The sequence below is a fragment of the Gallinula chloropus genome, assembly GCF_964237585.1.
Source record: "Gallinula chloropus genome assembly, chromosome: 1".
Lineage (NCBI taxonomy): Eukaryota > Metazoa > Chordata > Aves > Gruiformes > Rallidae > Gallinula > Gallinula chloropus.
Genome location: NC_140085.1, coordinates 123,126,463 through 123,138,225, shown reverse-complemented (window position 1 = coordinate 123,138,225; position 11,763 = coordinate 123,126,463). Strand labels below are relative to the sequence as shown.

The 11,763-nt window shown below is 43.1% G+C and overlaps 1 protein-coding gene across 1 annotated transcript in view; it reads left to right on the top strand.

The window, feature by feature from the left end:
- Positions 1-2,953: 2,953 nt before the first annotated feature.
- Positions 2,954-11,763, top strand: part of PRRG1 (proline rich and Gla domain 1) — a gene marked incomplete at both ends in the record, with an annotated part of 31,823 nt that continues 23,013 nt past the window's right edge. Inside the window, 2 exon segments of the mRNA XM_084279387.1 lie at positions 2,954-3,040; positions 3,044-3,102. Coding sequence (XP_084135513.1) covers positions 2,954-3,040; positions 3,044-3,102 — 146 coding nt within the window.

Below are 11,763 nucleotides of genomic sequence, written 5' to 3'. Positions count from 1 at the left end.
TGCTTTGGCTGCAGACAGGGAGCAACTAAAACAACTCAGAGCAACTTTAAAACAACTTTATGTTCTTACAGCACTGAAACCATCTCAGTGCCGGTCAGCGTTCAGGACAAACTAAGACAACTGGTGATTGTTCTAATTTATGAAAATTGCTCATACCCCCAGGGGTTATTTTTTCACAATCAGGGATTGCTGGAGTTTAGAAATTACTCTGGAATAACCTCCTTTGTCTTTGCAGGTGGCTGGAAGTATATGTCACTTACAAAAGAGATCAAATGGGGTTACAACAACTTTTCCTTGTGGAAAAGGTAAAAGACTACCAGAAGTATATAGGAATCCATGTTCATGAAATACACACCTTACTGTGACAAACGTAACACAAAATGGAAAATGAAAATTATTTTGGACACTCTTCTTTTTTTCCTCTATAGAGAGTGTTTTCTTGTGCAGCGTGTCTCTGCCTTCTCAGCCTTTCAGCTGTAACAGTGGTGTATGATTGAGAACATAGTACAATCTCATAATTTTCAAAGCCCCTTTACTTTTGACTTGTAGCCCTGAGTTTATAAAAATCAATGCTTCAAACAAAGACATAAACAAATAATTATGTGGACAATGTTAAATTTTCTGTCCAGTTGAACCATTCTGTTTTGATACAGATTTTGTCATTTGCAGACATAAATGAATGGATAGGATTAAGAGCTTTATTGAAATACATTTAATAACTGACTGGAATTAATTCTGCAGAGTATTTTCAACTGTCAGTTCAATAACACTTAGGAAAATTTGTCCTTTGTGAGAGCTTTTGTTTAGAAGGGCTCGTACCAAACACTAGTGAAGGGTACTAAAGATTCAGAAACTGAGAAAACTGTGACCTAGGAAAGATGTAGTGTATATGATATTAATATTGACCACTATCAACCACCTTATCCTTTTCTTTCTCTTATTGACCCGTATCGATTCAGCTTCATCGGAAATTTATATGGGACTTACTCCCATCCATTCAAGGGATTTGAGTTTCTAGATAATTCTGTCAAAGCACCGTCAGACATATTAATGTAATTTCTTTTGTTTAAATCCTGATGGTCTCAGTCAACATATATGAAAGCATTAACTTTTAATTATAGGTTAAGATCCATTAGAGGAGCTTAGACATGTCTGAACTATTGCAAACTGTGTCTCATCTTTCAGTTCCCCTGTCCTGGTTTCGGTTGGTATGGAGTTATTTTCCTCCTAGTAGCAGGTATAGTGTTGTGCTTTGGATTTAGAATGAGAACAGTGTTGATAACACACTGCTGTTTTGGTTGTTGACAGGCAATGCTTACACCAAGCCAAGGACTTTTCAGCTTCTCATACTGCCCCACCAGTGAGGAGGCTGGGGACGCACAAGAAGCTGGGAGGGAACACAGCCAGAAGGAGCTGTCCTGACTGGCCAAAGGTATATTCCATACCATATGACATCATGCTCAGTATGTAACATGGAGGAAGCTGGCCAGGGGTGCAACCGCAACTCAGGAACTAGCTAGGTATTGATCAGCAGGTGGTGAGCAATTGTACTGTTCATCAAGTGTTTTATATATTATCTTATTATTGTATTATTATTATTATTGTATTGTTACTATTAATAATAATATTAATTATTCTGCCATTACCTCAACCCATGAGTTCTAACCTGTTTTTGTTTTCAATACTCTCCCTCATACCACCATGGGAAGGAGTGAGCAAACGTCTGTGTGGTTGTTTTAGCTGCTGGCTGGGTTAAACCACAACATCCCTATATATGTCTATGTGACTCTACTATTACCTCATTCCTTTTTCTGCTGATTGTCAGATGTCTGATAATATAAAATTAAGAATACTGGTGTTCAGTACAGTAATCCAGTGAAAACCAAAGGCACGGAGCACTGAATATGAAGGCAGAGGCAACATATACTTAAAAAAACACTGCATATTTATAAGGAGTTTTACTTCCATTTTCATGGAAAAACTGGCATTTTATGCTCCACACCATTTAGACCTCAATCTCTTGCTTCCAGCAAGCCAAGCTGTTGTTTCTGTGAGTTGTTCCTGAGCCATTTATGATCAAGCCGCTGCACCACTGACAGCAGCACCTCTGAAGTCAGGTGGGGATTATTTATCCGCTGTGAATTTCCTGAGCGGCTTTATCCTCTCTCCATATGCATCCATTAAAAATCACGGAGGTGAAAATGAAGGTGTTTGTTAGGCACAATCCAAAGAAAAAGAAGCTAACCAACGCTCTGGTCTCAGAAGAAAGGAACATAAGTTGGTTAACACCAATTTTCGGCAGCACAAAAAAACCCCCCACAACCCACCACAAAACCCCCCTCAAAACAGGCCACCCCTCATTTTTAGTGTGGCACATTAGGGTTCTAGGGTTCCTGACATACATCTACCAGGGGTGAGATCTGCACTCAGAAGGCCCCGACCTCTGGGAAGTACCCGCTGCCCCACCCCACACAGCCAATCCCCGGGGACACATGGAAGGGGAAATCCTAACTTCGGTGGATTTTCCCTTCCTTGCGGGACGGGAAAAAAACAAAGCGACTTCTCTACTAGAAGGCAAGGCAGCGGGTACCTACACAGAAAAACCGATATAAACTGCAGGACTGGGGGCGCTTCGGCTGGGCAGTGGTGAGGCGGCTGCCGCCGAGCCCGCGTCTCCCAGCGTTAACGGGGTCTCCTCGGTGCCGGGCGACGGCCGAGGGGAGGCCCGCAATGGGGGCGGCTGGACGGATCACCCTGTCCTAGGGAGATCCCGCGGCCAACTTGGAAGAGACCATCGGCTGCAGCCGCGGCGGGTGAGAGGCAGCGAGGGAAGGGGCGGCGGGACGTACAACCCGCCAGGCAGCTGCACCCCGCCTCGACGTCCCACCCCGCCTCGCCGCCGCCCCTCCGCTCGCGGCCCCTGGCGGCCGGCACGGGGAGCCGCCAGCGGCGCATGCGCGGTGGCGTCGCCTGTTCCGCCGAGTGCGTACCGGAGAGTCCGGGGACAGCGGGCGGGTCGGCGGCAGCAGCGCGGGGTTGGTAGTGTTCGGCTACTCTCGCCGCCTGCGCGTCGTTGGCGGGTCCTCGCTTCGGAAGGCGGCGGTGAGTGAGCAGCGGCGCGGGCGGCCAGTTGGCACTGCGGGCGCTCCTGCCCTGTCCCGCGGGCTGAGCCGGGCCGGGCCGGGCCGAGGGGCGCAGCGCGGCCGGTGGCGGAGAGCTGGTCGGGCCGGGGAGCGGAGCGGCAGCCGCGCGGTGGGGGGAAGGACGGGGCTGGCAGGCGGTGCCTCCTCGTTTACCCATGGGGGCAACTCAGGCGCAGCCGGGCAGGGCAGGGATACGCGGCGTGTCCCGGGCAGCGGCCGCCGGGAGCGGGGCAGTGCCTGCGGGGTCCGGCGGCGCCGCCGGGGGCGAGCGGGCGGGCCGGGCTGGTCTGTCACTGCAAAAACATCCCCCTTCCCTCCCCCCCCCCCCCCCCCCCAAATCCCAGCGGTGTGTTTTCTGTATCCTTGCTGCTCGTAGCGTCTTCTCCCCACGCTGACACCGTTGTTCGTGCACAGTGGGGGGCGAAGTGCCGTGGAGCGTCACCCCGAGAGTCACACTAACGTGGCTTTACACCTGGGTCCCTGCAGTGCCGTAGGGGTGCTTAGGCTGGCGCAAGGGAAGGTGTGTGTCTGAGGGGGGGGGGGGGGAGTATGGTTTTTGTATGCCAATAGGTACGTCTGCAAACAACGCCGGCTTTTTAATGAGCCTACGTGTGTCTGCACCGGTGCACGCACAGCTCTGTGAAGGGGTTGTGCAACCCCCGCCTTGCACGTTCCGGGTCTTGAATCGAACGGAGGGAGTGCCGTTGATGAAGTGGTTGTGGAGGAGGTTTACAAGCGGGAGAGGTGACTCGCAGCCCAAGTAGGCACAGCCAGTGAGGAGGGTGAGTTTGCGAGAGTAGTTCTTCCCGGGCAAGGGGAGTGAGATCAGAGGCCAGAGGAAGGGGGATGGGGAATGTCTGTGAGAGTGCTGAGTGAAAACAGACTTTTCACTCATCTGTTCAGCCATCTCACTTTGACCTTTTCTAAATGAGAAAAATTTTACTTTCTGGAACAGATTAGGATAGAGCCTGGGATTCCTGAGTATCTCCCATTTTCTTGGAATTAGCAAATAGCAGGAAATCCCCAGGCGAAACATGGATTATCCCTTTCTCATGCAAGTTCATCCAGCAATTTGCATCCAACTAATGCTTTGCTTTTTAAGCTAATATACTACCTTGTGAAGCTTTGCATCTGGTTATAAGACATATAGGTGTTGAAATGACATCGCGGTGGCGTCAGTTTTCTTTTGTTAAAAGTTGATAGTTACAGACTAACAATACTAATACTATCATTTCCAGAAGCAGTCACAAATGAAGAAGAGGTGAAACTGAAGGGTTTAGGCTGCTTTAATTCAGCCTCTGTGTACATCTAGATTGAACTACAGTTTTCTATTAAGTAATAGCATAGTTTGTTGTATAAAAAGTTCTGTTATATTCAAGGTATTTAAAAAACGAAGTATTTTGGTCTTACCCTCATTACTTTGGTAGTGTGACATCCAGACTTACTTTCTCAGTGACTCAAATCTGCTTTTGCATTGTGCTTTGACTGCTGAAGGTTTCCTTGTGTTTTCTATTGTGCTTAGCTTATTGTCTGAATCCTCAGCAAATTCTACCCTTAATTCATAGAATCGTAGAATCATAGGGGTTGGAAGGGACCTCGAGAGATCATCAGGTCCAACCCCCCTGCCAAAACTCTTCTAAGACAAAGAAATAAACATTCTCCCACTCCCCGTAAAGATAAAACTATGGAGACCAAATTTGGTTCAGGTAGGACCTGATTTTTTTTCCCTAGGCTATTGAGTTTAGTGTCCTGGTTTGTATTAAGTGCACAGGGGCAAGTTAATTGAATATCTGTTCTAAACCTATGCTGCTTTTGCAAATCGAGCACTCAGATTTTAGGGGAGGCACCCCTAAAATCTAGCACATCTAGTTTCCACATTGAAATGGCATTTTAAAGTAATTTTTCTGGAGTCATGAACAAATTCAGTGGCAAAAGCAAGGATAAAGTATAATTCAGGACAGTGCTAACTTATTTTAGAAGACAGTATTGTGAGCCTATTTTGTTTGCCCTGTTGTTTTAAACCCCTCCCTTTCCTCCGTTTTGCCTTGTCTACCTCTGTCACTTGCCTCTCTTGTGATAGCATAGCCTTTTTCATACCTGGTGAGGTAGATCACAGAACTAATCACACTGGAAGAAAAATATATATATTTGACTTACTTTTGGTAGGTCTTACCTGGCTCCTAGAAACAGCTGGATGGGTGGGGAGTAAAAGATGCGGTTTACCGCTTACCCCCAGTATGAGTTCTGGGAAAAACCTAAGCCATTTTGCCCTCTTCCAGTAATCCCATAAATCTCGTATGCTTCACTTCTTCCCATTTACTCCACAAATTACTCCAGTTTCCTATAGGCAGGAATTTTATTTTCTTGCACCATCCTGCTAAGAGCTTTTGCTTTCAGTTTCTCACCTCAATTCTGAACTTCTCTGCTGCCTTTCATCTTGCTCTTTCATGAATTCCTATCAGCTGTGTTTCCAGGATGTTATCTTTCTCTGGCTCATATTTCTTAAATGTTTTGGGTTGGGTTTGTGTTGTTTTTCTTTTACGCTTCAGTCTCCAAAGGCAATCTACTTTCTTTTCCCCATCCTTTGCTTCCTCTCCTCTACCACATTATAAACAAAAGCACTTGTGATGTGCAGTACATAACAATACAGAACTAGCAAGAGAGTGTATTGAATGACCTAATGTCTAATATCTGTTCTCCTGCCAGCTATTTTTGAGTTCAGATGTCAGTAACTACTTGACGTTTGGAAATCTAATCTGATAATACCCAGCCCTTTCCTTATTTACCTTTGTTTGATTTACTGATTCTTAAGTAAAATTTGATATATGTTTGAGATCTGAAATACTTAGCCCGTTCTCTTGTTGCATATGGTTTTGATAGTACTGCTTATCAGGTGATGTATGTTCTGAACAAGGTTGCTGAATGCCATTATTAAAATAGCTGCCTTTCACAAGCAAAGCCTCTCTTCATACTGGAAGTTAAAGAAATCACATACTAAGCACCTAAAATCACACCATGTGTTTTGGCTTGCTAAAGGAACATATTTGTTGAAAGTTCCTTTATGCATATTTCATGCTATCACTTACTGTAATGGTAGATAATAATTATGTGAAATATCTTTAACTTTGGATAAAAGTTGTGCATCTGTTCAGAAATGCACTTGTAAAATCAGACAAGAAATGTATTTACACAGCCCAGCATATTAGAGTGAGTGTCCAGGGCTGTGGCTCCTGGACAGTATAGTAGCACCAGAAGTGGTGCCTGCTTGCCAACTAAGAATGCTGCTTTGTGTAAATTTCTTTTTCTTTGAGAGTAGGTATCTCTGCATTGGAGAGAGACAGACTGTCCTGCAATTGCATCTTGAAAGCTTCAGATCGCCTGCGTTTTTCCATTAGTGTGCTGTGTACCTGCTCAGAGGAGCATTGCTTTTAAAGCATTTCAATCAAACTCCTTGCATCCATTCTGAAATTACTTCTGAAAGATCAGCCCCTAGACAAACTTCCAGTTTTTCAGTGTACTGGTCAGTCTGTACCAGTATGATTACTGCAGCATCAGTCAGATTAAGTGATGGTAAAATCCAGAGAGAGACCACGGGAAAGGTGGGGTTGGAATAGTTTGTCATAGATAAAACTTTTTAATCCTGGTGAAGTATTTGTTTTGTTGCCTGAAACTGTGGAACTGCTTTGCTAGAACTCTTGGGTAGTGAGATTTTGTTGTTGTTGTTTACATGAAGCCATTATACCTTATTGTTGTAATTCTGGGTGTTCCTGTTTTGCTGAGCTCTTTGTTTCCCCGTTCTATGAGAATGAATGCTGTGGACCAGTATCAAGACTCACTTTACAGAAAGTCCTCTATAAATCCCTGCTGCTAAACCCCCATTTAATGTAACTGTCTAAACTGCGTAATATTTATTATAATTAGCTGTATTTCTAAATGTTTGCTACTCAGCACTGAAGAATTATTCCTTTTTGGTTGAAAAAGTGTGAATTTGTTATCTCGCTGGTATAAAGCAGCCTATGGAAATGCTACCAGGGAAATGCAGAAATAGCAGCGTCATCAGACGTGAACTTTTGCACCTGCCTGTACCTCCAGGTTTATCAGCACCCTGTTTGCTGACCTTGTGTGTATTCTTCAGCTTTTATTTGCAGGGTATTAATTTTCAAACTAATTGATAAATAAAACCGGGAGAAGCAACTTTTTGTTCCTCTTTCTTTCCTGTCATCGTTTTCATGGCTGTAGGAGAGGATTGAACAAGGGCTCAACAGCAGAGTGGTTAGCGAACTCTTGCTGTCTTCCTATAGATTCCCCTGTGGCAGCTGAAATTAGCATAGTGCCTGACATTTTATTTCGGTACTGCTGAGCAGTTCTGAGCATCAGAAATGAAAAGGACTCACTGTACTGTTTTCTGTTTGCTACTGTTGGCTATCAGAGCTGTGGGCAGCAGCAAAATAAAGGCATAGCTTAGTCTGGGGAACTGAGTGTGTGGCTTTGTAAGCAGCTTAACTGATCTAAGCTTGTCCTGGTGCCTGAAAACAAGAGTTCTTGCTTTTCCCCTCTGTCCCTGCTAGGCTTTGCATTTTGACTGCTTCCCTGGTGCTGGCACTAGCACTCTTAATGTTGTGCAGTCAGCTGGACCAGGGAGCTGATTTGTTTTAAAATGAAACCAGTCAAACTAAACCAAATTGACAAGCACACAGGCGAAATGCTTTCCTCTGAGCTACCTACCTCTGGCTGGCCTTGGGGGCTACCAGCCAGACCTTATATTGACTCAAGGGAGGGGGTAGGACTGTGTGACTCAGTGTGGGACTGCCTACTTGAAAGGAAACTTTAGCTGGGACTGATTCAAGTTCTGACTCCAAAACTCGGTGGACAGGTGAAGCAGCAGTGTATCGGTATCTTTCCCTGCTGACATCTTTGAAGAACAGCAGCAAACTGCTCAAGGGGGAAGATACAAGGAAGTCCCTAGAGGGCCCAGAACCTGGTGAACAGATCTTGGGCTCAAACTCAGTGAGAAGATGAGGAACAAAATCATCTTTTATGTAAAGGCTCCAAATGATGAACTGTAAAGAAGTACCCAACCACAAACTTAGGAGATCTGCTGTTGCATCAGAAAAATAGAAATATCAAAGCACTTTCACTATGGCCATTCTTTAGGAACTCTTGGCAAAGGTTTGTTCATTGTTCATCTGTTTTCATTTTGATGTAAGAAAGACATTTTTTCACTACAAGAACAATTGTTTATTGGAACAGGCCCCCAGACAACATAGTGAAGTCCCCATCACTGGAGGTTTTCAAGATGCAATTGGATGGGGTGCTAGAAAACTAGACTCATTTTTCCCACAAAAGTTTGGACCAGATGATGTTTTGATGTTTCTTCCAACCTGGGCTGCTCTGCATTTTGTATGGGTTGAGTGATGTGTATCAGAAATACAAAAGGTGGAGATGTACATGCTGGTGGGCAGCATGTCTAGGAAAGCTCTGCAATGACTTCTGTAATTATTGCATATGTAAATAAATACAATAGAATTACCAAATTTTTAAAAATCAGTGTTTGTATTAGAATTCTCTTCCTTTACATTCTCTAGGTGCTTGAGAATATAAAGCTTGTAACTTGAGAAAAGACTAGAAGACAAATTAATATCTAATTCAAATTTATTATTTATAAAGAAATAAACAGTTGTACACAGCTGTACACAGCTTCTTGGGGATAGGGGACACATACCATCTTTAAATCTTCCAACAGCAAGTGTTAGATGCTGGGGAAGATCTTCCAGTTGTGAATGGAATTTTCAAGAATTAATTTTATTTTAATTCTGTCTATGCTTTTGACACAACAAAGATAATTTGTATCTTCAACTATGGTTATTTGCACGCAAATTTGACAGATTAATTTGGCATGTCAGTGCTAGAAACCTCAATATGTGTAAATTTTTCTTGCCTTAAATCTTTTAAAACTGATTTCTAAAGCTAAAATCCTACTGAATCATTTTTTCCTGTACACTCTTTTTGTGCTTCCTACTTGCAGGCAGGATGGGTATTGTACTGAATTGCTTCATAAGGCGTAGGAGAGGATGAGTAGAATCATTGTTTTAGTTTTGTGAGCTGCTCTAGTGTTTCCTGAGCATGGCTGGATACTGGTAGTTTTGTGACTGCTGAAACTCATGCAGTTTCATTTTCTATGGATTTATGCAGTGTGGTTGATAAGTTATAAGCTGTGAGTTAAAACTTATCTGTGGTGTTTTTCTTTATAAAGGACAAATTTTAATTAGATGTTAATTTGTCTTCTGGTCTTTTCTCAAGTTACAAAGTTCAGAATGCCTTAATCTTCTATACCAGTGTGCTTTCTTCAGGAAAACTTCCATGAATTTAAGGTTTTCTGCTGTTCTGTAGTAGCTGATTGGAAAGGACCAGTAGGCCAGAGGGCCTGAGGAAATCCCAGGTGGATACAAAGCCCTTTTACTGAAAGAAAACAATCTCAAAACAGGAAAACTCTGTTAACACCCTTTGAAAAGAAATGCTATAGCAGTTTTCAATTTTTGCATTACTAGTAGTGCTTACAGCATTGTACCCATTTAAAATAAATATTGGTGCTTCATTTCAGTCTTATTAAACTGAATGTAATCTAAGTTATTGAGACTACTATGTAACTAGTTGCCCAGTGGTTTGGATTTGGTGGCAGAGACAGTCTAGGAAGTTCGTGCTTTCTTTCTGCAACTGTCTTCCAGAAGAGAGGAGGAGAGGGAGGTCAGTGGAGGAGGCACAGAACCTCATCAGCCCTCACTGGGGACTCTGATGCCCAGTAAAGGGTGGGTAGCGGTGGTAGGATGGCAGGAGAAATTCTTCCTTCAAGGCTGAAGCCAAAGCATCATGTTTTACTCCACATGTGTAACACAGCTTGAGTACTTCTGTGTGGAGGTTTGGGCAAATCCTACTTGGAAGAACTTAAGTGCAGGGTAGTAAAAAAACAAATCATAATATGTGCATCTCAACATATGAAAATTCAGGTAAAGCTGATGTGAGGGAAGGTGGATGTGGGTGTTGTGAGAGAGGGAAATAGCAGCATTATAAAAATTCTTACCCCGCCCCCGATTTATAGGGCTGTTTACATTTCTGCTTTACTGGGGAGTATGGCTGCAGCTGTTCTGTGGATTCTAGTGGTGGGCAACTGTCTGTGCCTTCTCTTTATGCGGTTCCCCAGTGTGACAGAAAATTTCAGAAAAATCTGTAGAGAAGACGTGCTGCGTTATCTTTTCCCTAGTTGCCACGTAATTCAGTAAGATGAAGTATGTATTTATAACTCTTCCTTCACTTCCATGAAATTTGATTTTTAGATGACTGGAAAATCATGCTCTGGAATGCTGTCCTATGTGCCTTGCTTCAGGGGAAGGCAGGCAGGGTGGAAAGTTGTATTAAAACATGCTGATGGTGTGTAAATATTTGGAAGAGAAGGCTTTGTTTGCACATTTCTCTAGCTTAGTTTCGGGCTTCACAAAGAAATTACTTTTTATTGTTTCTTGGCTAATTTTTCTAAATTCAGTGAGGTATAAGATATTGGCTTACTAATCAAGTGCTAAATGCAATTTTTGTGCAGAGCAGAATATTTGTCTCGCCTTTGCCTCACCACAGAAAAGCAAAATAAACTTCATGAAGTAGTAGATTTATGTTTCTTATAAAATTACTGCATGCAAAACAAAGATGCCAGTGTGAAATTATCCAGATTTATTTTGCTAAAAAATGCACATTGTGATATATAGACTCTTTGGAATATATATATGTATATGCTTGAAAAATACTGGTAGTTTAGAGGGAAACTGATTTAAGAAAGAAAAAAAAAGTTGTTGCTCCTTACCCTTTACAATATTGTAACAATTTCAGGAAAAACTTCAATGAGTTGAAGATAATATTTTTCAAATGTGCAGAATTGTCAGGTTGCTTTTTCCCAGGGGGGGCATACAGGGTGGGGGAGAAGACTTGAATGTTGGATGTAGACTGACACAGTTGGAGGCTGAAGTTTGTACAGCTGGTTTGTATTATTGGAAAATCCATAAAGGTAATAATTTGTGACATTAGGGACATGGCTTTGCTTTTCAAGATGTGGTGGGGAAGAAAGTAAGAGTTTCAAAGCAGGAAGAATGGTGCATTTTTAGCCTTGATCTTGCGACCTTTTCTGAGTGGACAAACACTCTACCTGCAGTGAAACTGTGTTTTTCTGAACAGACTGTGCTCACTGCTTGGCACTTCTCTCTTGAGGTATAATCAGAAATAGATGGAGCATTTTTTTTCCTACCTCCCCTACCTGGCCCAAAAGTGCCTTTAAAAGGCAGGTAGCAGCTTTACAATCTGCTTTTGCTTATCCTGAATGTTTTGGGAGCAGATGGGCGACCCAGAGCTGAATGAAAAAGGGAGATTGTGAATAGTGAGTAGGATCCATTAAAGAGACCACTTGGCATCTATCCGCTCCTTTTCTGCTATGTGGTGGTATTTACTCCCTCGGTCCTAATCTAGTTTTAAACCACTTTGAAGAGGAAATTGATACAGTTACTTATTCTGTACTGGGCTCTGCTTTCTTTCATAGCCATGTAGTTACCAATAAAAGGTACATGTGGTGTCTCTTGGTGTA